This window comes from Alosa pseudoharengus, unplaced genomic scaffold, assembly GCF_046254945.1.
Source record: "Alosa pseudoharengus isolate Yale_2024_CS ecotype anadromous, Long Island Sound unplaced genomic scaffold, YU_APseudo_1.1 YU_APseudo_1.1_scf_22, whole genome shotgun sequence".
Lineage (NCBI taxonomy): Eukaryota > Metazoa > Chordata > Actinopteri > Clupeiformes > Clupeidae > Alosa > Alosa pseudoharengus.
Window position 1 is genome coordinate 5758789 of NW_027468680.1, and position 26390 is coordinate 5785178.

The following is a 26390-nucleotide window of genomic DNA, read 5'->3' on the forward strand; positions in this document are numbered from 1 at the left end:
GTTGCATTTTGAATGGCATTTTGTTATAACAGCTGAAAGTGAAAGCTCAATGACATATGGTGCATCCATTGTTCCCTCCCTTACACTCAATGTAATAGCTTATTGATCAGATTTGTATTTTGGATTGATAAAGTAATCTGTTAATGTATTCATGCACAATACATTTTTGTTCTCCAACATGTAAAAACGCTGTATCCATGACTAACATTATACACAGTAACTCTTCAACAAAGGATGTAAGGATTTGGAGACATAAAAAGCGCTGTTTCACTGTTAACTGCCACAACCCAAGAGCCAAGGATTTATCCTTTTTTGATCTTTTTAACCAGAGTCTGTGCAGACAGCTGTGACTGGAAGCTGGACAATGAATTTCTTTTGTAATAGCAACATGACTTATGGCCCCCTATGAATCTGCTGGTTTGGACACTGCAACAGACGTGATCTTCGAGACTCATCACTGGCTCTTGAGCTGTATGGGACACATATATTGTACCTATGAAGTCAAAGCAATGCATGATGATTTCAAGATTAACCCCTGTTTTAGTGGGGATTTTTGTCTTCCCTATTCTCCTTTAAAGTTGTTTAACTCTGTGTCATGACAACAGCACCAGGCATAGCATGTGCCTCTGCTTTTAGTTTCAATATTAGCCAAATCAACCTCCTGCTACATCCCGACAGGTCACACTGCACCAGATAATAAATTGAATAACCTTGCTTGCTCCGTTTAATGCCCATTCTGTAGGCTACTCCTGAACAAGAAGAAATGCTCAAATGTAGGCTATTGCCTGAATCAATGGTATGGTAGGCCTATAGTGAGTTTTTCAGAACTTTGCAAAAAAAACTTTTGTGTCTAATTTTACCAGAGGCTCTCCTTATGACTCTTTGATGCTTGCTTTTTAAGTGAGCACATGTTCAAAACTCCTCCTCCTTCTGAATATAACCAAAACAATCTGTCTCTTGCTGAGTCTTAATGAGACACTGTCTTCATTTAGACAATGAACATTATTTGTATAATTGGGAGTCCCACTCTCTATTGTGTCTTAGTTTGCTTTGGAAGTAGCTATAGGCTATGTCACACGTCTAACTGCCACACCCATATTATGTAACAATTAAATGTACAGACTGTAGACAGTTTATGTTATCAGCGATCACTAGAGGGCACCCATGTCATTCCAAAATGATTTAGGAAATCGTTCCCTAAAGTTTTCAGCGCAGGCTAGGAGCGTCAGTTGCCACTCCAGACACTTTATGACCAGGCAATAGCCTACTTCTGACTGTGATTGCTTACACAATGAAGAGGAAATCATTACTCGTCCCCTGTGCTCGTGTCAGACGTGTGCCAAAATTTGTCTAAGACTTAGGTTAATACAACGTTACAAAACTGGCCTCTAATATGACTTATCAACTGTACTATCGCCCATTGAATGTTTTCTCATACTAGGCTATTTATTGACCGATAATATCGCAACAATAACCTTCTATAATGTCATCAGAGCAAATGTCGTTTCAGCAAGAAAACATACAAATCAGAGGTGAAGAAGTAGACTGACGGACGGCTTTGCTCAGGGTTTGCTAGTCGCTTCATACTCATCATTCCTCCCGGTTCTTCATGCCAAGGGAACTACGACTCCCATGAAACCGCATAGTGCCTACTGTTAATATCAATATGGCTTCTGTCTGTCAGACAAAGGCAAATCTGTCTCGCATCGAAATGAAATCAATTTAGGAGGACAGCGAGGGCGAGCTAAGCAAACAAAATCCCCGGTGCATATTTGTGTCGGGAATCAGGGGAAACAGTTACAGTAGGACCAATACATTGCCCAGTAATTAAATGCTGTGGTGGACAGAGGCCCAAGATTCACAGATCAAGGTAAGACTATAACGTTAACGCCAGCTCAAATTATGAAGTGAGCAAGAAGGGCTCTGCAAACAAGTCTGGCTATTATTTTGCTTTGACCTCTGTCTTGCAAACCAGACCCTTGTCCATTGTCTGTTTACACCGCTAACAAGCGCTGCTTGTAATTGTTCACGCATCGCATGCACTCCGATACTCTGTCAACGCTGTCAAGAGTTTACAAAATATTGTTATGACTAGCTTTGTCGCTAGCACGCTATACAGAATTGTGATTTGGCGTTAGCTTGAAGTATCACTGACGGTGGTTAGCCAATGTACGTTGCTAACGCGCCAGCAAATGCCTCTGACATGGACCCGTTACATACAGACAATTGCACATTAACTATGCATTCTGATTGAGATTAAAGCAAGCTTCATATATGATTGGAGTCGAGTAAAAGTTTGTGTCAGTTCAAAGCACAGTCGTTCGGTAATGCGACAGTTAGCTAGCTAGTTAGCAAAGTTCCTACCTTGCTAACGGAAAGTGAACTGTCACATAATGGTAGGTCGGCATCAGTAACGTTAACGTTAGATATACGTTAGTTACTGTAAAGCCATTACATCAGCTAGCGAGCTAGCTATCAAATTGTATAATTTAGAGACAGCGAAGTGCAACGTGATTTGTTATACGGGCGTTACTTTACATTTGATTTGGCATCCTTCATAACATGTAGCGTGTCTTGCAAGACATCATTGACTGGGTAGCTGCAATGCAATCATGAAAAAAAAAATCATCAGTCGTATAATGCTAGCTCGAATATGTTGCAAGATTAGCTGGCTAGTGAGCTAGGTGAGGCTAATTTACCTTCCTAGCTATTGTTTGCTAGCTAGTGAATTCTAAGTTAAACTTCTAGTTACGGAAAAAGCTATCTCTTAAACCTAAAAGTCAACACCTAACCGTATCACATCCTCGCGAGGGTTTTACTAGTTAGGCAAGCAGAAGTACTTGTGTTGGCGGGACTGCTATTTATAACCCCTAACGTTACTTAAGAGAACTACCCAATGTTGTCGTCTCTGCCAAGTGCCAATGGCGGCAGAGGCAGCCACAGCCCACTGCGTGAAGTTCTATTTCAAGTCCAAGGCACGCTGCACAACTTTTCAGATTGTGCGTTCTTTTCAAAACTTGTGTAACAAAGACTTTGACATTACTGCGCAGACGTAGGCTTTTTATAAGACTGCATTTTGAATTATGTGACAAAACATTGTGGCATGCGCTTTGGTTCTTGAGATATCTATTTTGATACAATTTGACACAATTTGTGAATGGACTCAACTTTGAGTCAGTTGTAGCTATGTTCAGAACGTATTACAATTGCAACATGATTACCATTTCGACTGGCTATTCTAGGCTGCTGATATAAACTAAAAAAACAATGTATTCAGAATCAGAAGATTATGCGTATAGTGAGCATCACGAAGGTCATTGTGTAGCCTAGTTGTATGGCAGTGAATCTTGTTAAATTAGAATTACTCCCAACCCTTATTCTTAGACGCATTTGAGCTGAACCACGCCAGGTTACCCTTCCCCTCTCCCTGTTCATGCACTGATGATAACCATAGAAAAATACATATGGTTTACATGACCCCACCCCCAAACACACACACTTTAAAGTTGTGCCCTGGTTGTGTCCATAGACAATGGGTTAAATGAATCAGGCTGAAGCACTCCTCCCTGTGTTCAAAAATGAATATCCTATCTGGACTTCACATACTAAAAGTAGTCAGCTTATTTAGCAGTGCATGTATTAATCAGAATATATGCAGATTTAAAGAAATGGTTGACCAATAACCAAGATAGGAAATGGAAGTTTTGATGTCATTGAAATGTAGCATTAAAAAACACAGAGGATAGTAATCATCTCTCCGTGAGGGCAGACTTCACCCTGTGTTCAAAAATGAATATCCTATCCGGACTTCACATACTAAAAGTAGTCAGCTTATTTAGCAGTGCATGTATTAATCAGAATATATGCAGATTTAAAGAAATTGTTGACCAATAACCAAGATAGGAAATGGAAGTTTTGATGTCATTGAAATGTAGCATTAAAAAACACAGAGGATAGTAATCATCTCTCCGTGAGGGCAGACTTCATCCAGCTCAGAGCCTAAGGATTGGGAGGCATCTATTCACTGAACTTCAAAGGCCTGCGGCCATACTGCAGGCTGGTGTGAACGGAAATCTTTCAGCGGAGATTCTGCTGAGCAAAGGTGCATGAATAAACCTGAGGAGCGCTTGTCAGCAGAGCTAAACTGCTCCTGTCCAGGTGCTTGACATTATATGGGGAACAGCTGTAGAGTGAGACTTGTTATAAAAGATGGAACAGATGTGACATATTTATCCACCCCCCCCCCCCCTTTTTCTTTTTTCTAATTTAATACGCCAGAGCTGCTTTTTTTTTTACTTCACAAATTCCATTCGCCCTGGTTGCTCAGTCTTATATTATATCAGAATTGCTGTCAGTGTGCATTAGTAGCCTATACCTTAAGCTTTACATTCACAAGCTACTGAAAAGGGCTCTCAAACACCAACAGAAGAAGAACAAAGAGAGGGTTTTTTTTTTTAGTCCAGGTGGTCTGGCAACATGGACTGTGGCCACAGATGCTGCTTAGCCTTGTTGTTGCTGCATCTGACACTGGAGGAATTCAAGTGCAAGGCTATGTTTTTCACCACCGCTGGCAAGCTAAAAATATGCACACCTGTAGGAAAAGTGGCTAAAGATGGAAAGGCATCATTTCAGTAACCACACCATGTTGCTGTTTGTTGCACATCTACGGTCACTGCTGGTGTCCTGACACATAGGCTTAAATATGTCACTTTAAAATAAGAGCAGGCAAATATGGCACATAACAAAGAGTGACAAATGCAGTGATGATGTACAGGGACACTGAATATATCTTCTGCCTGTATAAAACTCAATAGTTTGCTCTGAGTCTCAGGATATCAGTTTGTGTGTGTTTGTTTGTGATGATCAACATTAGGCCTATGTATTTTTGCAGTTAGATTTCGATTTTGTTAAAAAGCATTTTGAGTGTGTGTTCTCTTGTTAAAATAAGCAGACTATTTCTTTTGAAGATTTTGAAAGACTAAATCTGGTCTATGCTGTTTAAGGCAGACAACAATTAAGCCCAAAAAGAAAAGCAATTTGCCTGCTTATTATCGTATGTAATGAACTCTACTCCAGTTTCACATCACTAACAAAAGTGATGGCTCCTAACTCAATCTTAAACTTTTATCAGACATAACTGCAAGACATAATATGCCTTGGTGGTAGCACAGCCTACAGGGCTGACGTCTTCCTGGTTTACGGTGCGCTCTTCCCCATGGCACATTTTGTAAATTTTTGCGTGCACAGCACAGCACAGCGCATAAGACCCTACAGCCGACTTAGATGACTCATCTTCTCGTTCACTGTCTACATAACAAAGCAGCACAGGAGAAGGAGATTAAAAAAAGCGAGCCTGTTCTCAGTCGGCTGTCTTAGATAGAAATAATTCTTGGCTTTTTTTTATCTCCTTTAAGCCAGCCATTACCACCATTTCACCCCATCCCATCTCATCTGCCACCCCCCCCCCCCCCCCCCACACACCCACACACACTCCCTCCCACCCCTGACTAAGCCAGATTGTTCTGCCGCTGTGCTTAAAAAAGCCTGCTGAAGTTCTCTGATAACTGGCGATATTGTGGTGGTGGTGATGGTGGTTTTGGTCGTGGTGGTGGAGGGTGGAGGTGGTGGTGGGTGGAGCCCAGGGTGGATGCTGTTAGAGCCGGGTGGTTGGAGAGAGGCCGATAAATCTCCGAGGAGCCGCAGGCCGTGGGCAGATGTGATTGTGTGTGGGATGAAGGACCCTTGTGTGTGTGTGTGTGTGTGTGTGTGTGTGTGTGTGTGTGTGTGTGTGTGTGCTATCTGCAGTGTGTGAGAGAGTGATGAAGGCAAGGCAGCCAGTGCATGCTTTCATACTATATGTCATACGACGGCGGGAACGCCGTGAGCAAAGGATCTGTTGTCATGGTAGACTGTTGTGATATGTAATAGGCTGTCTGTGTGCCACATCACTCTCTCCAGCCCGGCTACAGTAGATCTGTCCTACTTTTGCGCAATGGAAAGCGATCAAAGGAGTGGAAATGGTCGACACACCCTCACACACACGCACAGAAAATATCTATATTCACAACAGATGTGAAATAGACACCCGCTCTTGAGTAAGGTAAACATGAATTCGATGTATTAATTCAAAGGGGAGGAGGTTAGCTGAATACCAGTTTTTACCTCAGTGAGGTAGGTCTCCACCTGGGACTTGGAGAAGGAACAGAGGGGTATATTTTTAGGTGAGGGCAACCGAGGGTCAGGTGGAGGGCATCTAGGGCAGTAGAATGGTTGAAGGTGCTCATGGTAGAAAGAAGCACGCATAGGCTCCTGTCTCTGACAGAAGGATGATGTGTTTTGTTGTTATGCCTGAAGGGAACTTAACGTCCCACCTTTGACTCTCGGCATCCAAAGCAGAGAGAGTTAAGCTGACAACCTAGCCTGGGTGCCAGCCGAACTTAGTCCCGCCCACAACATTTGAGGTCGGGAAGTTCATATTCTGACTAGAATTTGAGTATGACAACGTCAGGCTACTGACAACCTAGAACTCACAGTTAAATCAGTCAGATTAAACTGTATGGTGAGCAGCAAACATACAAATAAAATCCATATGTGGTTAAACCCCCTTTAGGGAGACCACTATAGTTCATGTGCAGAACTTCAAAGATGCAGTTTATGTCAACAAGTGCACTCTACACACATACGTCTTTGTTCACATGATTTCAAGCGGTCAAATAAATGGCAAGTTCATTGTAACAATCTAGTCTCACTGAATGCAGGGGATGTCAACACTACATTTACAATCTCACCAACATCACAAATCAGCTATACTCTTGTATGCAACATTAGATGAAAGACTACGCCTTACTTTCTGTGAGACACAGAAATGGACTTGTCGTTGATTTAACAACAGCCACATCATCAGTAGTTTTATAAGGTCAATGCTTCTCTGAACGTGTTACGTTCTTACATGAGAGAGAAGTTCAGATTTTTTTCTGTTCTGCTATCTGTCATCAGTTCAAGAACATAACAACAATATTCTGATCTAGAGCTAACAAAGATCGCCTCTCTGTGTTGCTCTGGTTAAGGGCAGTGAGTTTGTTGTGGTTTGTTTGATCTGTGTTTTCCCTTGTTGGAGTCATGTGGCGTTGAGTCAGACCTCTATGCCCAGGTCTTAATCAGAGCACGACTGGACAGGATGCATGGACAGATAGGAACCCTAACCTTCTACTCGTCAGATACAGAAAAATGTTCTTGTATACTGTAACTTGACAGACAGTTTGACAAGTTTTCTAAAAATAAACATTTTGCATTTTTGTGTTTCTGTCTCTCACTTTCTCTGTCTGTCTTCTTTCTCCCTCTCCATTTCATTCACTCTTTATTCACCATCCTCCACTTTTCTGTTTTTCTATCTTACTCTTTATTTCTCTCTTTTTCTCGGTCTGTTTTCTCCATATCTCTCCATCCCTTTACATTCTCTTTCCTTCTCTTTCTTGTTCTCACACTCACGTTTCCCTTTCTCTTCTCCCCCTCTCCTTCCATCCCTTCTTCTCTCTTCCTACCTCCCCCTGTCTATCTCTCTCTCTCTCTCTACATCCCCCTGTCCCTTTCCACCTCTATCTCTCTCTCTCTCTACACCCCCCTGTCCCTTTCCATCTTTCTCTCTCTCTCTCTCTCTCTCTCTCTCTTTCTCTCTCTCTGTCCAGAATGTCTCATTACACAGACGAGCCTCGGTACACCATCGAGCAGATCGACCTGCTCCAACGGCTGCGTCGCACGGGCATGACCAAGCCGGAGATCCTGCACGCGCTGGACACCCTGGAGCGGCTCGACCGCGAGCACTCGGACAAGTTCGGCCGCCGCCCGGCCCCTTCCTTGTCCGCCCCGCCCACCAACAACGGCGCGCCGGCGCTCGCCAACAGCCTCGCCGTCGCCGCCGGCAACAGCAACAGCAGCATTACCGCCTCCTCCTCCACCGCCAAAACCTCCAGCCCCCTCGCCTCGTCCAACTGTAACGCCTCAGCCGCCATCGCCGCGGCCACCTCCACGACCTCCACGGCAACCCAGACGGCCTATCGGGGCTCCGCTCTCTCACCCTCCTCAGCCAACAACTACGACACCTCGCCCCCTCCCATGGCACTGCCACTCTCCCTGCCCCCGCCCTCCATGCCAACCCCGATGCCCGTGCCTACCTCGGCCCAGAACGGGCGCGGGGACGCCCTGGCCGTCATGCCCAACGGTAAGCTCTCGCCGCCCCGCTACCCCGTCACCAGCGCCCCCCCGCGGCCCTACGGGTACGAGCCTACGGAGGACGAGCTGGACATCGAAGACAAGGTGGAGGAACTAATGAGGTCAGTTCCACTGCTGGACATAGCCGGTCCGATACAACACAATAGTCTATAGAGTGACTGTTGCCACCAATTACAGTATGTGCAAAACGTTTAACTCCCTTGCTGGGACAGGTAGTAGTAGATGCAAAAGAAGCAAACTTTTGGACAACAATCTGATTCTCCTCACCTAGCTGGTGCTTGCAAATTATTTATTCTCTTTTTTTGTGGAATGTAAGCAGATAGCACTTAGCAAGTTATCATATGAGGAGCTTAGTATGTGCTTCAGTGTTTCAGATTCCCTTATTATAAAACACACACACACACACACATATACGCCATCAGCTCTTGATACCTGATAGGCCGAAGGGCAGCTGTCTTACAGAGAAGAGCTGGGGTCATGTCTGGTGGATTAAAGCCTGATATCTTGTTTCTTATTGAAAGTGCTCAGATTCAGGTCAGTGGAATAATGGGACTATGGAGGCATCACTAGACCATGCGTTTGATGAGTAGCCTATGTAATGGGAATACTACATGCAGAGTTTCTGTGGATTGTGTACAGTGAATGAACTTATGGACGTTTGAATGAGAGGGTGTTTCATTCCATGAAGAGTATGTTAGTATCAGATTGAGACTGAGAACACAGTCCTTGGACATTGTGTTTGTGTGTTAAAGTAACCTGTTAAGGTGCTTTTAGGTCATAGGCATTACACTGATAACATAAATTAAATGAACACACAACACACGCACACACACACACACACACACGCCACAAATAAACAGAGGATTGCTCTTAAGAATGAGTTGGTGTTTTCCAGATCAGTTGCTTTTCTGGTCTAGCTCTGTATATAGTGTACGTTGGCTAGCGTACGCTAATGCTGTTCAGACAGAGGGAGGGTGTGGAGGGAGCAGCACGGTGATAGGCCAAGCAGATGGGGAGGACTGGACTGAATGCTTTCATCAGCAGCGCGACTTCCTGTTGGAGCATGTCGGCTCGCAGGTTAAAACACTGGGCCATAAACTGAACCAGGTGTGCCGTTCACCAGTACAGTGTGTGTCCGTGTTTGTGTTGGAGACGTTAGCAGGCAAGTGTTATACTCAGTGGGAGTGAGCGACAATTTCACACTGACACTTTCATGCTGGTTTTTTTTTTTTTTTTACTTCCAGTTTCTCTCAAATGTTCCAGGACTGAGCATAAACTGAGAAAAGAAATATTCTGAATCATCTAACCCATGGATGACTCGCATGTAATACTGTGTGTATGTGTGTGTGTGTGTGTGTGTGTTGGATCCACAGACGGGACAGTGCCATAATAAAGGAGGAAATTAAAGCCTTCCTGGGGAACCGGCGTATCTCTCAGGCAGTGGTGGCTCAGGTCACAGGTAGGCTGCTCTCACTGCCTCACACACCACCCCTCTATCCACCCACAGGTAGGCTGCTCTCACTGCCTCACACACCACCCCTCTATCCACCCACAGGTAGGCTGCTCTCACTGCCTCACACACCACCCCTCTATCCACCCACAGGTAGGCTGCTCTCACTGCCTCACACACACCCGCTCTATCCACCCACAGGTAGGCTGCTCTCACTGCCTCACACACCACCCCTCTATCCACCCACAGGTAGGCTGCTCTCACTGCCTCACACACCACCCCTCTATCCACCCACAGGTAGGCTGCTCTCACTGCCTCACACACCACCCCTCTATCCACCCACAGGTAGGCTGCTCTCACTGCCTCACACACACCCGCTCTATCCACCCACAGGTAGGCTGCTCTCACTGCCTCACACACCACCCCTCTATCCACCCACAGGTAGGCTGCTCTCACTGCCTCACACACCACCCCTCTATCCACCCACAGGTAGGCTGCTCTCACTGCCTCACACACCACCCCTCTATCCACCCACAGTCCCACACTCACTGCTTCTCTCACACACACACTTACTGCTTCACCCACAGACTCTCTGCTCCACCCACTGACTCACTGCTTCACACAGCCTCAATGTTTCACTACTACACCAACAAACTCACTACTACACCAACAAACTCACTACTACACTCACAGACTCACTGTTTCACTACTACACCCACAGATTCACTGCTTCACCACTGCACCACAGACTCACCTCTTCACTCACAGACTCACTGCTTCACTACTAACTCACAGATTCACTGCTTCACTACTACACCCACAGACTCACTGCTTCACTCACAGACTCACTGCTTCACTACTACACCCACAGACTCACTGCTTCACCACTACACCCACAGACTGATTCACCTCACCCCTTTCTCCAGCTCAGTTTCGAATGTGCTACAGTAGAAACAGCTCTGGCTCTAACGTGTGTGAACGGACACTGTGGACATTACCCATCACAGTCCCACGCCTATGTGTTGAAATGGAACAAATGCTATCACTGTTTGGGTGTCTAGTTCGTTTAGCCGGGGAACCCGCGTTCACTTTTAGTTGTCTTTACTGCCATAGAGCCCTCCTTTTTTACCCCATGTCATTTCCCCTTTCTCTCTCCCTCATGTTGATCTCCTTCTTTTGTTCCCACTCGTTTTTTCCCTGTTCTCCTTTCTTCTCCTACTCTCCTATCTCTTCCACATCTCCCCCCATCCGACTCATTATCTCCTTTATCCCTTTCTTTTTCTCTCTCTCCCTCCCTCTCTCTCCCCCCCCCAATCCCTCTCTTCATCCCTCTCTCCGTCTCTACCCCTCCTCACCCTTCCCATGCTGTAGGTATCAGTCAGAGTCGTATCTCCCACTGGCTGCTGCAACAGGGCTCTGATCTCAGCGAACAGAAGAAACGCGCCTTCTTCCGCTGGTACCAGCTAGAGAAGACTACGCCTGGTAATGCCCAACAACAACAACTACAGCAGCAGCAACAACAACAACAACAACAACAACAACTCCACCACCCCCATCGCTACGGCAACAGCACCCTGCTCCCATCTGGGCAGCCCCTCTTCAGCTGTTCGACTCGATCGATCCATTATTAGATAATGATCAATTGCCCAATCAATCAATCAATCAGCCAATTAAGCAGTAAATCCGTGATTAAAAGCTCTCGTCCCAACCCCATGCTCCAGTGTCCTTGTCTCTGTCTGTGCTGTGCCTTCACCTGTAATCAGCCTCTGGCCACCACAGTGCTGCGCCATTTCCTGTTGCCTCTGTAGGAGGACAGTGCCCCCTGGTGGGCTGTGACGAGCATAGGGGAGGTGCAGTTTCTGCTCCTGCTCCTCCTGCCTTACACATGGATGTGTACTGAGGACATGAATAGGAATTCTTGCCTAGTTATTCTCTTTTTTTTTCTCATGCCAGACTGGAGGGCTGTGCATTGCAGTGACTGGATGGGGGTGTGGTGAACTCTCAGCTTTAAAATGGATGTAAAAAAAAAAAACTGGCCAAATGTATGTATAACAGGCCACTGACCAAAGGTCACTATGTAAATGATATAAAATATCATATAAAGTATCCCTGTATCTGCATTGCGTTACACAGCAGATTTATTTTTTATTAAATATATCATTCCATTAAGCTCATATTCATGTGTTTTTCTGTGTGTGAGTGTGTGTGTTTGTGTTTTTCAGTCATCATGTGAGTTAGTCAGATTTAATTTACTAGGGCGGCCCGTTTAGCCGACATAAATGTCTTAGCATGCGTAGATAGCGTAGTCCTTAGTCCCCATTTTTTTTTTGGCTTTCTCCTGAACTTCCTGTGTAAGCCACTGCAGTGGTGAGCCTGTGAGGGATTGGCGACCTTGGCTCTGCGGAGACTTTCCCCACTTATGGTTAAAACGTGCCTGATGCGCAGGCTGATCAATGTCACCCCGTTAGAGCCGGGAGCCCAGGCCAGTAGGGATTTGGCGAGCGTTCAAGCAGCCGACAGACATAAAAGGAGTCTTGGTAACGGGGCAGGAGGTTGTCTAAGCGTAGCGGTGATTGATGTGATTGTGTTGGGGCGTGGCGTGGTGACGCGTGGGAGGTGACCCCTGGAGTCCGCCCGAGGATGAGATGAGGCGTTATGCTGCATCATGGTCCTCATCTGAGCTGCCCAGAGGTAGACCTGTCTGTCTGCCTAACTGACTGACTGTCTACCTGCCTGTCTGTCTGTTTACCCTACTGAGGTGAGAAAGATTAGGGTCCAGGTGGCTCTGGCAAGTCTGGGTCTGCCTCTTTAGGTTGTTTCCTTGGGGTAGAACTCAACCCCCGTCTGCAGCCTGGCTTCTGTCCAGCTGACAGACTATTAAGTTGTTGCTGCCCTGGCTGGATAAAGGGTATTTCGCCAGTTAGCGCCAGTGAGTTTGAGTGCTAATGAGCAACACCCCCTCACCCCGCCCCCCCTTCCTCCTCACAGCCCAATGCACTTATCAAAGGACACATAGTAGAGTAGACCCCCTTTCATAGCCTGCCGTGTGTGTGTGTGTGTGTGTTCAAGTGTAATTCTGAAAAAAATGTGCTGTGTGTTTGTTGAACTGGACTAAAGGACTGAAGCCATATGTTGCACCATGATGTGTATTTGTGTGAGCGTGCGTTTTCTTTTTACTCATCACAATATGTGTCTGACCCCCCCCCCCAGGTGCCACTCTGAACATGCGCCCCGCCCCTCTGGCCTTGGAGGACATTGTGGAGTGGCGACAGACTCCGCCTCCCTTAGGCTCCACCCCTGGCAGTTTCCGTCTCCGCCGGGGCAGTCGCTTCACGTGGAGGAAAGAGTGTCTGGCAGTGATGGAGAGGTGAGAGACTCACAGCAGAGCACCTGGCAGGGATAGACAGGTAAGACTGACAAGCAGAGCACCTGGCAGGCTGGGACAGGTGAGACTCACAGCCTTGGAGGTTTGAGAGTGAGAAAGCACCACACCCCAATCATTTCGATGACCAAAGACCTTAGAGACGCAAAGACGCAAAGGTAAATTTGACATAAAGGCAGCAGCACTGGACATGCAGAAGCCTGGTGTCTTGGAGGGAGAGCCGTCCTGGATGGAAATGTCTAGAAGCTCACCTGTGTTCCACGCCTGTTCTTCTCCTGCAGCTACTTCAATGATAATCAGTACCCCGATGAGGCCAAAAGGGAGGAGATCGCCAACGCCTGCAACGCAGTCATCCAGAAGCCAGGTGAGATTCTCACTCAGCCATTTTAACACACACTACCATTTTCACCCAAAATAAGAAGCTCATCCATTTAAAGAACATACTGCCATTGAAAATCTTAGAATTCAATTTTAGATATAACACAGTGGCCAATCAACATCCAAGCCTATTTAACATTGCACAACATGACACAGGATACAGCGACAATGCACAGTTGGGTGGTGACAGTCGCAAAATGCGCCACATGTAGACTGAATGCCCAAGCAAAGAACCAAAAGCAGAATGAATAGTTATTCAAAATAATGATACTCCGTCATTCTCTATTTTAAAATAAAGGATGTGCAAAATGATATAAATGATAGTAGGATTAAAGAGACACTTTTATTCTTAGAATAGAGGGAGTAATACCGGTAGATGACCAGTCCAGTCTAGGCGAGAAAGAGACTTTACATGCGCAGGCAGGTCTACAGGCTCAGCACTAAGGCCGTGTCTCTTCCTCTCCTTCCTCTTCCTCTCAGGGAAGAAGCTGTCGGACCTCGAGAGGGTCACATCCCTCAAAGTTTACAACTGGTTCGCCAACCGGCGGAAGGAGATCAAGCGAAGAGCCAACATAGGTAAAGTTGAAGTCCCCCTGGGGAGAGAGATCCGTCTTTGACCCTTGCTAAAAAAGAATGATGGCAATACTTAGGAGTTCTATATTAGTGTATAATACAACATGCTTGCCCTCTTTAATGTTCTTATAGCACATATACTACATCTTATAGGACTTCTACAGTTCCCAAATACTATAAGATTCCTATAATATTTAGAGTATTTAATGTATATACTGTAAGATTACCATAACATCTTGTCCCAAAGATTCCTATAATTATATAATCTTGTCCTATATTCCTGTGTTTCCTATAAGATTCCCATAATTATATAATCTTGTCCTATATTCCTATAAGATTCCTATAATTATATAATCTTGTCCTATATTCCTATGTTTTCTATAAGATTCCTATAGTTCTTTTTCGTAAGGGGGGCAGTGTGAGCTCGACCCGCTGCCCAGTGCTCAGATATGTTATGGCGAGGCCTGTGTTTTTTCGAAGAAGCAGCAATCCTGGAGACGCATGGGATCGACGTCCAGAGTCCTGGCGGTCACTCCAACAGCGATGACATTGACGGCGGCGACTACCCAGAGCAGGTGGCCTCGGATCAAACTCTAGGAGGGGTAAGACTCACTTCACTTCTGTATTCTTTTGCTTACTTATTTGACTTAGAGGGTGCAGTATGGAGAGTTCCCCGAGGGCAAACGATTGCTGTGTATGGTAATATGTATTCAGTGCATCAAAGAACATTTGTCTTCTTTCTGTTGATGGCATTTTTTTTCATCTGGCCAAACAAATAAAAATGCATAAAATACACTGCACTGGATCACTGCACTTTTTTTAATGATGCCTTTTAGACTTGTGGGATAATCTGCAACCATTTACAAACAATACTGCCACATACTGCTCTTTTGGTGTGGAGTCATGAGCATACGCTAATTTGAAATCCTGGGAGCGTTTATGTGAAGTGAGCCATGTGTGCGCGCCTGTGGCGATGGCGCTGACTTGTCGTGTGGTCTTTTTATCTGGATAAGAGAGCAGTGGCCAGAGCGTTTGGCTTCAGCAGAGGTGGCCTGTCATCTCCCACTCAGGTATGCTAAGATTCTCACCAGATTAACCCAACCAAAAAAACAAAACAACAAAATAATCTCACCAGATTAACACAACCCCAAAAAAATCTCATCAGATTAACATAACCCAAACTGTGCACCATGCATATTTACATCAGATTAACACAACCAGAAGTATGCACCATTTATAATCTTTTGCAATTAGGATAATCTGCACCATTACCATTTATATTCTCTTTAGCAAGGAGATGCTTTCTTTGCTAAGCATTAGTATACCTTTGTGGGCAGTGACAACACACCACTGGGTTACTTCAACAGGGATGATGTCAATTTGATTTGGCCTATTTGAACAAGATGGATAGGAATTTGATGAACTGTTTAATTATAAATCTTAGCTAGTCATGGTAAGAGCTAAATGACCTCTGCTGCCATTGGTGGCACATCACTGGTTGTTTCTTTACCACAGAATCCAGTCAGTTCTGATTCACATAAATTAAAATCATTTTATTTAATTAAAACATTTCCACTATAGATTAAGCCACCATCGATTCTGGAGGATTTTTCTAGAATTCTGAATCAAATTGACAACATCCTTGGTTTCCTTTCAGTTTTGGTCTTCTCCTCACTTTGTTTTCCTCTGAGAATCACTCTTACTTTATCTTCTTGCATCCAGTGTTGGTGACCAAGAGCTGAGTGCATGAAATAAAAACCCTGGCTGTTTTAATTCCTCTTTCTATCCTCTACGTGCATTTCACACCTCCATGCCAAGAGCGCTGCTTTAATTGTACAGTGAACGCACTGCATTTGAAAGAGTGCGAAAATAGGCAACACGAAAGGCCCTGATCTGCTCACGGTTTAAGTGTGTGTGTGTGTGTGTGTGTGTGTGTATGGATTGCAGTTACATTTATAACAACAAACAAATGCATGGGCCAAAATGTGCACTGACTAGACATTCCACAGAGCATATTTTCTAGCAGGAAACACAGAAAGGCTGTCTTTCTGATGAACAAACTAACACCTCTAGTCTGTTCTTACTGATTTGCTCTCATAAATATGCATTTTGTGACTTCAGAGAAATCCAGAGAAGAAGCGAATTAATTCATTTCATTTCAGGGAATGTGGGGATTCTGCCAATTTCTCAAGCAAAACATATATATGCTTAGTTTATAGTCACTTCATATTCACTATATACTGTACGTATATATTTTTTTGGAGGATTGGGCAGAACACTGTTGGCATTTGTTGCTTCTCTGGCTTGCCATATTCTCTTCTCACCACATTAACTTCCTAAGAAATAGATTCAGATAGATAGAGTCTTTGGTCTTGTAACTGCCAGTTTTGCATCTAACAGCATATTTACTATCTGCTTGAAACTAACATATTCCAAGGATGATGCATTAATTGTCCTTTTTCAGTCTATTTTCAGTTCATCAATTTTTGTTGTCCAAAGTGGTCATGGCTGATGTATATATACACAGTACAACACTGCTAACCCATGCCTATAAGTGCCCAGAACATTTTTCTTGTACAGTATACTTTTTCCCTGTACTTTCCGTTATCTTTTACAAGATGTTTACCAAATAAATGTGCAAAGCAGGGGTGGAAATGACATGTAGGAAATGTGTACATCTACCAGCCACTGGCTGGAATATTAAAGTATTACTTTGTGTCTGAAAACAGCCACTTCCATATTTGAGCAGCAATTGGCCTTGTCTAATTTCCATCCCTGGAGCAGACCATTACAGCATGTAAATCGGCACTCACTATTTCTGTGATGCTAGTAGATCAGGGCCGAAGTGTTGGGTAGGAGAAGAGTGCATGCCTGTCCCATGTTATATCCAGTTAAACCCGCTGGAGAACAAGCTGATTACAGCAAAAAAAGGCACGAGTCTCAGCACCCAGTCCATGCTCTGAGCTCCATAGAACGTTTTCACCAGGCTGGTGAAAAAATAAAATAAAATAAAATAAAATAAAAAAACAGATAAATCCTGGAGAGCAAGCGGGTTGTGGATTCTCGTTCCTTCTTTTGCCCCAAGTGTGACACTAAAAACCTCCCCACCCCTACCCCCTCCCCCACCCCCACCCCTCTTGCGGTTGTAGGTCCCCACTCTGCTGCCCAGCTGGCTCTCCCCCTGGCCCAGTCCGGGCAGGGTGGGCCTGGCAGCTCAGAGGGGGGCAGCTGCTGGTGGCGCCCCCTTGGGGCGATTCTTGGCAGGGCAGCAGGGGCAACAGCAACAACAACAACAACAACAGCAGCAACAACAACAGCAGCAGCAGCAGCAACCACAGCAGCAGCAACCTCAACCTCAGCAGCAGCAGCAGCAGGCGTCGTCTGAGGCCTCCAGACTGACCGCTGTCTCCTGGTCTCCCTCCCCCCTTCAGGAGGACGGGCCGGCAGGCCACGGCGGCGAGCACCAGGACCCGATCACGCTAGCAGTGGAGATGGCCGCAGTCAACCACACCATCCTGGCCCTCGCTCAGCAGGCCACCGCGGGCGCCAGCCACATCAAGACCGAGGTGCTGGACGACGACTGAGTCACCGCCACGACGCCACCCACCACCCGCCACCTGTGCCGTCCCGTCCTACAGACACCCCACCCCACGACACACACACACACACACACACACACACACACACACACACAGAACCCCCCCCCCCCTTAAACACACACACACACACCCCTTAAACACACACACACACACACACCCTTGCCCCTGGAGTGTATGCTGCCGAGCGGGCCAAGGGTGGGTGGGGTTTGAGGTGGGGGTGAGAGGGAGTAGAGACAGAGGTGGAGGAGGAGGAGACCTTGTGTGTAGGAGACGGAGTGTGTGTTTGTCAAAGTGTGACGTGCCCAACAGTAGGTGGAAGGTTGGTGCGTTCTGTCGTGTTGGTGACGTCAACGACCAAAAAAAAAAATGATAACAAACAAAAACAGATATAAGGATTAAAGTAGAGACTCACCGCCATTTTCGACATTTACACCCCCCCCCCCCCCCCCCCACACCACCCAAAAAAAATATCCTCCTCTTACAGCCAATATTGTGATATGATGCCCCCTATAGACAGAGGTGTGAATAGGCATCCTCGGCAGTTTTCAGTGTCTGTGAAACAGAAACATATATGCTCTTGTCTGTGTGTAACTAAAATCAGAATATTCTAATAATCTCAGAGCCTGTTAATTTCCTCTGGGGCATGACGTCATGTTGCCTATGCCTTTTCTGTTTGGTACACTTGCCCCAGACAAATCAACAACTGCCCCACACCCACCCCACCACCCGACTCCAGTATCTCTCAGCTGTTTTTCTGTTTCAGTCTACCTTCCTCCAAGAGGAACTCTTTCTGTGCTAACCGGCAGTAGCAAAGATGCCCCACTCCTGCTGCCTGTATCTATGCCCCCGCCCTTCTCTCAGATGCCAAGGGGTATGGATCATCAAGAAGCAAACTGGAAATCAGATTGTCCGCAGGATCAAAGCAATTGTACTTTGTTCAGACATGACAGGTTCTTCCACTATTTAAGGTTCATCCTCTCAGTACCACACTGAAGAACAGTTTTAACTCTTTGGGATTTTTTTTGTCCTAGCTTTTTTCAAAGTTCTTAGACAGTGAAACTCCTCACACGACAGATAACCTCACAGAGTCATGTACAATAATATATTCTCTGAAGCTGCTGTAGATTAACCTATTATCAGTACAAATGTTGACTAGGTCATACTCCTCAGTTGCAAATAATGTGATGCTAACAGTGGTCTAACCAGTGGGACTTGGGTGAAATAAGACAGTATGAGAGCTTTTAAGGCGGGATGAGATGTTCAAGGAGAATGAGATTTTAAGGTAGCATGAGCAATCCTAATGCAGTTTGAGCAATTTCAAGATGGTATGAGTGATTTTAAGGTGGTGTGAGTTGTTTTAAGGTGCTTCTTTCTCGCACTCAAAGTGCAGTTGGGAGAAAATCAACTTCCTGACAATCAGGTGATGGAGAAGACCATGTGACGAGGGACACGAAAGCGGTGTGCGTGTGTGTTTGTGTGTGTGCTTGTGTGTGTGCATGCATGCAAGAGGGACAGAGAGAGTGAGTGTGTGTGTGTTTGTGTGTGTGCTTGTGTGTGTGCATGCATGCAAGAGGGACAGAGAGAGTGAGTGTGTGTGTGTTTGTGTGTGTGCTTGTGTGTGTGCATGCATGCAAGAGGGACAGAGAGAGTGAGTGTGTGTGTGTTTGTGATGTTAACTGGTCACCAGTGTCTGGCTCTACCCAAAGTGATTATGTGTATGATTCCATGGAATGGGCCAGAGAGAGGGTGAAATGATGAGGGTTCGCAAATCATGTGCTACGCCACTCTCTTGGGTTAAACAAGCGATCAGACAGGCTGAAGATGAACGCATGAACGTGTCCACACATTTTGCTCATTGTGTTAAATAACGTATTTGGCACACTAAACTCTTATTGTAGCCTTTTCTTATTTATCTTTTTGTGATCGGCAAAGAGATTATGGCAACATACTGTATGGGATTATTTATTGTTTTTATACCCCCCCCCCCTTCCCCACCAAGATTGTCACTTTAGTACAAAAGTACAAATAGACCCTCCAGTCTCACGATGAGAGTGCACATCCCTTGGTAGGAGAGTCTGTCGGAAATCGGACATTAGTTCTTAGTTTGTTGTCATAAGGTGCTAGTTCAGAGGAATGGCAGCAAACGTGGTGTAGGGACCTTATAAGCTGCTGTTATCAGACCTCATACACCAGTGTGTTGATTGAGGTCTGAACGTCCTACATAGGAACTATCGGTGCATTCCAGACAACTCGTAAGTCGGAGGTAGGACTTTGAAGTTTGGGTAGATCGACTTACCCTGAGTTTAGAAGTGGGAAATCCGACTTAGAGTAGTGTTTCATTGTACTTTCTTTCCAGTAGGAGGTGGTAATTCTTGACTTATCGAATTTGTCTGGAAAAGAAATTGGGAGATTCCAACTAGGAAATATCCGACTAACGTGTTTTCTGGAACACAGCATAAAAATGTATTAGATCGGTACTTCGCCACAACTCACTGATTGGCTGTTCAGAAAGCTGTCAACTGTGGACAGCTGTCTTCTCAACAATCTTTAGACTACAAGCCCAGACCACATTGCTGTAATATGGCAGCATCAGTGCCGCGATAGGGAGCCAATGGGATTTTGTGGTCTAATAAACTTCTTGTGCAAGAATCCTATTGCCAGGAAAGAGTTCTGCATTAAACCATCACGTTAGGTCCCTAATTGAAATCCACTTTCCCCGTCATAAAATTTTTTTTTTTTCCGGGAATGAGAAGGTTTCTGAAAAGAGAACCTTATAATGGATCATGTATGAGGTCAAGCCAAAGAGAATGTTATGTTATTTTATTTCTGCTGCACTTGGTTTCATCCATCTATCTTTCCAAACCATGCAGAGGTGTGTTAGGATCACAGGCAGGTGTGTTAAGAGCCAGAGTACAAATCAGTAGACCAGATCTGGAGAGAGAATGTCGGGTTCACCAACCCCCGGATCGCCCTCTTTTCATACATATGTGGTTTGCTCCATAGCTCAGTGTTCTGCAAGAGGGCACTGTCAGGACGGGTCAAACCGAGCATGCCCACTGGGAATGTACGAGTGTAGGTCTGTCTGATGGCATGAGACAGACGGGGACAGGCCCGGTTGTGGTCACTCAGAACCACCCACTGTGCTGTGTGTGACCCTTGACCCTTAGGACGCTGCTTTCAATGTGAACGGAAAATGACTAGATAAGCTTTTTTTTAAAAGAAATCTACCCCCTTTCTCTTTCCTCAGTATCTATTGAATGATGGTTAAGCTGGTGTGTGAGTGCACCATGTCCTTTCCTCAGAGCCAAGCCAGACCCCTGCAATGCTCTGCTATCAGTATCCGCTAAACTAATGCTTACTTCTATATCAAGTGTAACTCAAGAGACTATATAGGAAATCAAGAGACAGAAATATTATATATGTTTTGATTTATTTCTTTGTGCAAATTCTGCCAAGCAGAAATGTATAGCATCAAATGAACCTTTGTTATTATTTTGTCAAGAAATGCTTTATGTGTTTGAAACACATTTCCAGTTTCAAACTGTTCTTTAAAATAATCATGTTTTTATTGTTTTCATGTTTATCTGTTTTGTATTGTTTTTATTATCATGTATGCACAATCTGCCTTTTTGCGTTTCCCCGAGTGTACTCTCTCAATGGTAAATTCACCTGTTTTGGGACTTTTTGGTATGAGTAGAATAATACATTTCAGAGCCCTTCTAGACTGCATTGTAGCTAGTCCTCAGACAGCTGTGTCCAAAACAAACAAACAAACAAACGTCCCCCTCGCCGAGGTTGCGGTGCTGGAGCTAATCTTACCATTATATAATACTATCTATTTCACTCTCCCTTCAATCATGAGACATTACTAACCCTGTGGAACTTGTATAGGCTGTAATTAAGTATAAACAGTGTAGGCACATCAGCTCGCTTGCTAATGCCACTTAAAATACGGAGAGTTAAGTGCATGTGCGCCATGCACAGTTCATAGTGCACGGGTAGGTAGCCAAGGTCTTTGGAAACATAAATCACTTGTTACTCTTCCTGGACGCTGTTGGTCACTGCTTGTGCGCATATAGGCTACACACAATAACGTTTCTAGGCGTAAGTCAATGAAGAACACGGCTTCTGAGCAGATAGTCCCGAAGGCTCCTGATAAGCAACATCCGAGTGCTTGCAATGGTTCCACGAGGTTCCTCCCCGAAGAGATCTCCCCTCTCTGACCCTGAAGGAGGTAGTTTGCCATTGACCGCACGGGGGTACAGAACGCAGCCGTCTTGGTTTCCTACCCCTTGTTGAATATGTGAATATATTAAATATATTAACAGATGTTCTATGAGGTGAAATGGATAAAAACAATTGTTGTATCAATTTGAAATAGTTAAGTCCTGTATCTTCTCCTATTTCAGAATTTAGTGCCTTTTTTGGACAGTAGACTGTTCTGTAATTACTTTGTAGTATAAGATCTATATGGCTTTGTTACTTTTTTCTTTCTTTGTTTATTTTCAAATCTTTTTTTTAAAACTTGTGTTTATTTTAGTATCGTATCTTCTAAAGAATAAAGACTGAACAACGACGTCTGAGTCACTTTTTTTTTCTAAATAAATGTTTCCATTCATCCATTGCAAATTCAGAACAATCTATGTAAACAGATCCATAAACTACATTATCATTACCATTAAGTCACCTAATGATGATGGGTGATTTAAAATATATATTCATTTCTTCGTGTGCACGTGTTCATGGTTATATGCATTATGGCCAACAATCCACAAAGACTCCACAGCAGCAATACAGTGCAAAACGCATTGACACACATACACTACTCACAAAAAGTCAGGGATATTCGGCTTTCGGGTGAAATTTCAGGATGAACCTAAAATCCACTATAACCTTTACAGGTGAACTTGTGACCTTCTCTAAACTTTTGAATGTGCATGTCCAACAGTTCAATGTTTCAGTACTTTCTGTACTGAAATATTACATTTCACCCAAGTCAGATATCCCTAACTTTCTGTGAGTAGTGTATGCTCTCTCTTCCTCACACAACACACACACAAAGGCAGGCCTTACCTGTGCTGGCTGGTAAGTTTTCCGACAGGGGGGGGGCCATACCAGTCCTGGGAGGGTGGAGGCAGCTTATGGGGTGTGCTGAGGGTGGCGTGTTGCTGACTCAAACCCCCACAATCCAGCCTGAGAGACTTCAGGAACACCTTGAACTATTTCAAAGAATTCACATGGCACACCAATAATGATTTGTAAATCAATGCACTTCTTTATTTTCCTTTACAGAGAGATTATTGTACAGTCAATATAAAAGAAAATTATAAATGAATTATTATACATGATTATTCTTTGGATATCAGCGTAGAATTACAAATAATTAAATTAAAAATCAAACACTTGTGCTCAGGATTCGAGTCTTCGTATACGACTGTACATTGGGGGAGAAAAAAAAAAAAAAAAAAACACGCACATACACACTCACATAAAACACCCAAAAATACACACCAAACACATTTGCAGCACGTGATCGGACAACTTGAAGTGATTATTGATCTGGTATTGGGACCCAGGGCCAGGGCAGCGAGGGAGTGGCGCGCTGGTCAGAGATAAAGAGAGGCCAGGGGGACGCGACGCAAGACGACCCCCACGTCACGTCACGTCACATCACACCGAGTGACAGATAGACAGGTGTCAGGGTTAGAGTGCAGTCCGTGTGAGAGTCAGTGTCTGAGTTAAAGGCTCCCGTCAGACTAGTTGTGCAAAGAGCAAGAAAAAAAATCCTTCCTTTCCGTCCTTCTATTATCCTTTTATTGGAACCCTCGTGGCCTGTCGCCAGTCGTCTCCACGGTGAAGGAACACAGCCTCTGACGTAGCGGCGCAGAGCCCAGATGGTGCAGCTGGAGTCGCTGGAATGGAACCGATTTGGGAAAGGCCACTTCTGTGCTTGCTTTTGATATTGATATTGCTCTGGTCCTGTGTGTGTGTGTATGGGGGTTTACAGGTCATGATATAGTCAACACAGTACTGTACATTTTTCTTTCACTGTGAACTTGTCCGCACTGTTAGACAGCAGTGTAACAGGTCAAAGATGCACATGAGGAGGGCAAATTGCACTTCTCCATGCAAGCGTAGGGGAGGGGGCTGGGGTCACTGTATGTGTATGGCTGTAGTATCAGCTTCCTGGAGAAGTGTGGAGCACAGTATCGACTAACCTCTGTCAATGTAACATCAAAGAAATCACTGCGTGTTAGTCAGTCAGTTAATGTGTGTGTGTGTGTGTGGAGATTTGTCAGCAGTGAGTGAGTGTGTGTGTCAGTACTGTCTGTAGTATAAGACATGGCCGTGTCCTGCTGCTAGCCTACAGGAGGCGGCTGGGCTCTCACTGTAAGGGTCCTCTGAGGTAACGTGAGAGTGTAAAGGCCAGAGAGACAGCACGGCATGGGTGGCCATTACACCTTACAGAGCACCGGGTTAGCTACTAAAGCACTGAGGGACCAAACCACCGCCTGACCGCAGGGCAAAGGGACGGCCGGACCCTCGGAGTTACTGCACAGGACAGGAAAGACTGGTCCCCGGGGATTACTGCACAGGACAGCGGGTAGTGTGTGAGTCCAAGGAGGATTTTGGAAACATAATAATACAAAAAAAAATAAGATAAAATAAAAATAAAAAGTATTTCAAAAGGCACCACCATACTGGAACTAAGAATGAGTTCCAAACCAGATCTGAGTTTTAAGTGCAGATGAACACTTCTGTTTGTTTTTTCTTTTTGTGATGCACGAAATGGAAACAAACTGTCATAAAGCAAAAGCTCAAGATTTAGACTGGGCTCTGCCCATCGTGTGAGATCTCAGTAGACCAGAGGCTGTTTGTGCGTTTGTTCAGCTCTGGATGAGCGAGGCACATTCAACTCAAACGTGATGCTACCACATACCGCACTCAATTATCCTCTGAGCACAGAATACCTAGACAACCACCAACAACATAGAACAATGGCCGACTATCTGCTTCTATCAAAACATCAAAACATGTCTCTCCTGCTCCTAAACTAGTGTATCTACCTTCAGTCCTGTTAGTCTGTTGAGGCTGTGTGTGTGTGTGTGTGTGTGTGTGTGTGTGTGTGTGTGTGTGGAGTAAAGGAATTATCTACCAGAGCTGGAGAGACAACAGGCAACACCATCAAAAGAACAGAACAGCTGACACTGACATCAGCAAATGGGGAAATAAATAAAATAGAGAAGTTTACATGCATCAGAAACTTGGACACACATCTGAAGATTTCTTTTTTTCTGACATTTTAAAAGGAGAATAGCTCTACTTTTCCTCAAATCACAGCATGAAACAATTATATAACAGTCCGTATTAATTTTTTGCTAAAAAATGCCATTAATTGGAATCATGCTAAACAACAAATCATGTGCAAATGACATCAGTACAGGGGCTTTTCATTTTTCATACATCTGTTCAAATACAATCATTAAAATATATTTTAGTAAAGTTTTCATATTGCATCATAAATCCCAAAATCATTAAAAACAAATAAAGTAATGGAATTTTACTAAGCAAGTCCTTGCACTTGGAGCACAAAAGCCGTTTTTTTCCTTCATCTTTTCCAATAATGTGCCTTTGTTTCAATGGAATGAGCATCAGTGTTAAGGAACAACAAAAATAGACAAGAACAAAGAACAAAAAACAAAACCAAATTGGGATTTTGCCAGTTGCTGAGTCAGTTTGTTGGTCCACATTGAGCTTTCTCGTGAACGCTCTGAATGGAATGTGATTCCAACGAAAGCTCCTCATATGGTGGAAGACTAGGCCACATGTTTGAAACAAATAGAAGTTCCCACTTGGTTGCATTTCCTCCACTACACCACTCTGGTTCAGACGGAGACTGCAGGCCTGTGAGTCGAACCCTTCATAGGACCACCAAGCTACTGTGGTAACTCAGGGTTCTCTGTCCAACAGCTGAGCATCTGAACCGATAGGGATTTGCCTGTAGAGGCCTCAGGTTAACAATCCGTCAGAAATCAGATGCATTGCAATAACATAGAACAAGCTTTAAAATGTCTGAAACCTCAAACACGTCTGTTTTCTCTTCTTTTTCAATTCAAAACATGTTTGACTAGGTCTCTACATGCAGAAGGACACTTCCAAACAAAAATGGTGGTGAACACAACACACACACACAAACACACACACACACACACACTCCCATATCACAACCACTGAATGAGGGTCATGAGCATGACATGTTACACACACATGCAGAGGTGATATTCTCAGGGTGAGCAGCATTTTTCTGTAGTCCTCTTGCAGTACTGATAACCCACCTGTCCCAATGGCACAACACCAAAAAAACTACATCTCCCACAATTCCAATCCAAAGGACAGGATTCTCTCTTGTGCAATATTTATATATATTTATATATTCTATTTCTTTTCTCTTATACGGGATTCACCCCTTTGTCCATTTTCTAAAAACTATGATAACATTTGTCCATCTGTCTCCACTTAACCTCATCACCGTGCAAATCACTTCTTCTGTTTCTCACAAATAAACGGTGATCCGCTCTCCTCACGGCCGCATTCGCACCTTCACACGTGCAGTGATGGCAGAGTCACCCGTCACAACAGGCACCTTTCTGCACAACCTCTCGGACATCACAGCTCCCTGAGATCACCACTCACGGTCCACACACAACCCAGACGGCCAGCCAGCCGACACCGGGGACGGGGACGGGCCAGGACCAGGACCAGGTTCCGATCCGCTCCC

General features: G+C 44.7%; 1 protein-coding gene across 3 annotated transcripts; it reads left to right on the forward strand.

Moving 5' to 3' along the window:
• The first annotated feature begins 1671 nt into the window (after window positions 1-1671).
• Window positions 1672-17723, forward strand: hmbox1a (homeobox containing 1a). Of its 3 annotated transcripts, none has more exons than XM_076300334.1 (10): window positions 1672-1870; window positions 7686-8330; window positions 9603-9688; window positions 11051-11161; window positions 12890-13046; window positions 13343-13425; window positions 13920-14015; window positions 14496-14614; window positions 15026-15082; window positions 17162-17723. In XM_076300334.1, the coding sequence occupies exons 2-10, from the start codon at window positions 7687-7689 to the stop codon at window positions 17594-17596; spliced, it is 1788 nt and encodes a 595-aa protein (XP_076156449.1). In that variant the 5' UTR covers window positions 1672-1870; window position 7686; the 3' UTR covers window positions 17597-17723. The 3 variants fall into 3 exon arrangements, with proteins under 3 accessions (XP_076156449.1, XP_076156451.1, XP_076156450.1); XM_076300336.1 differs by having other exon boundaries at window positions 17444-17723; XM_076300335.1 differs by having other exon boundaries at window positions 14499-14614.
• The last annotated feature ends 8667 nt before the right edge of the window (window positions 17724-26390 follow it).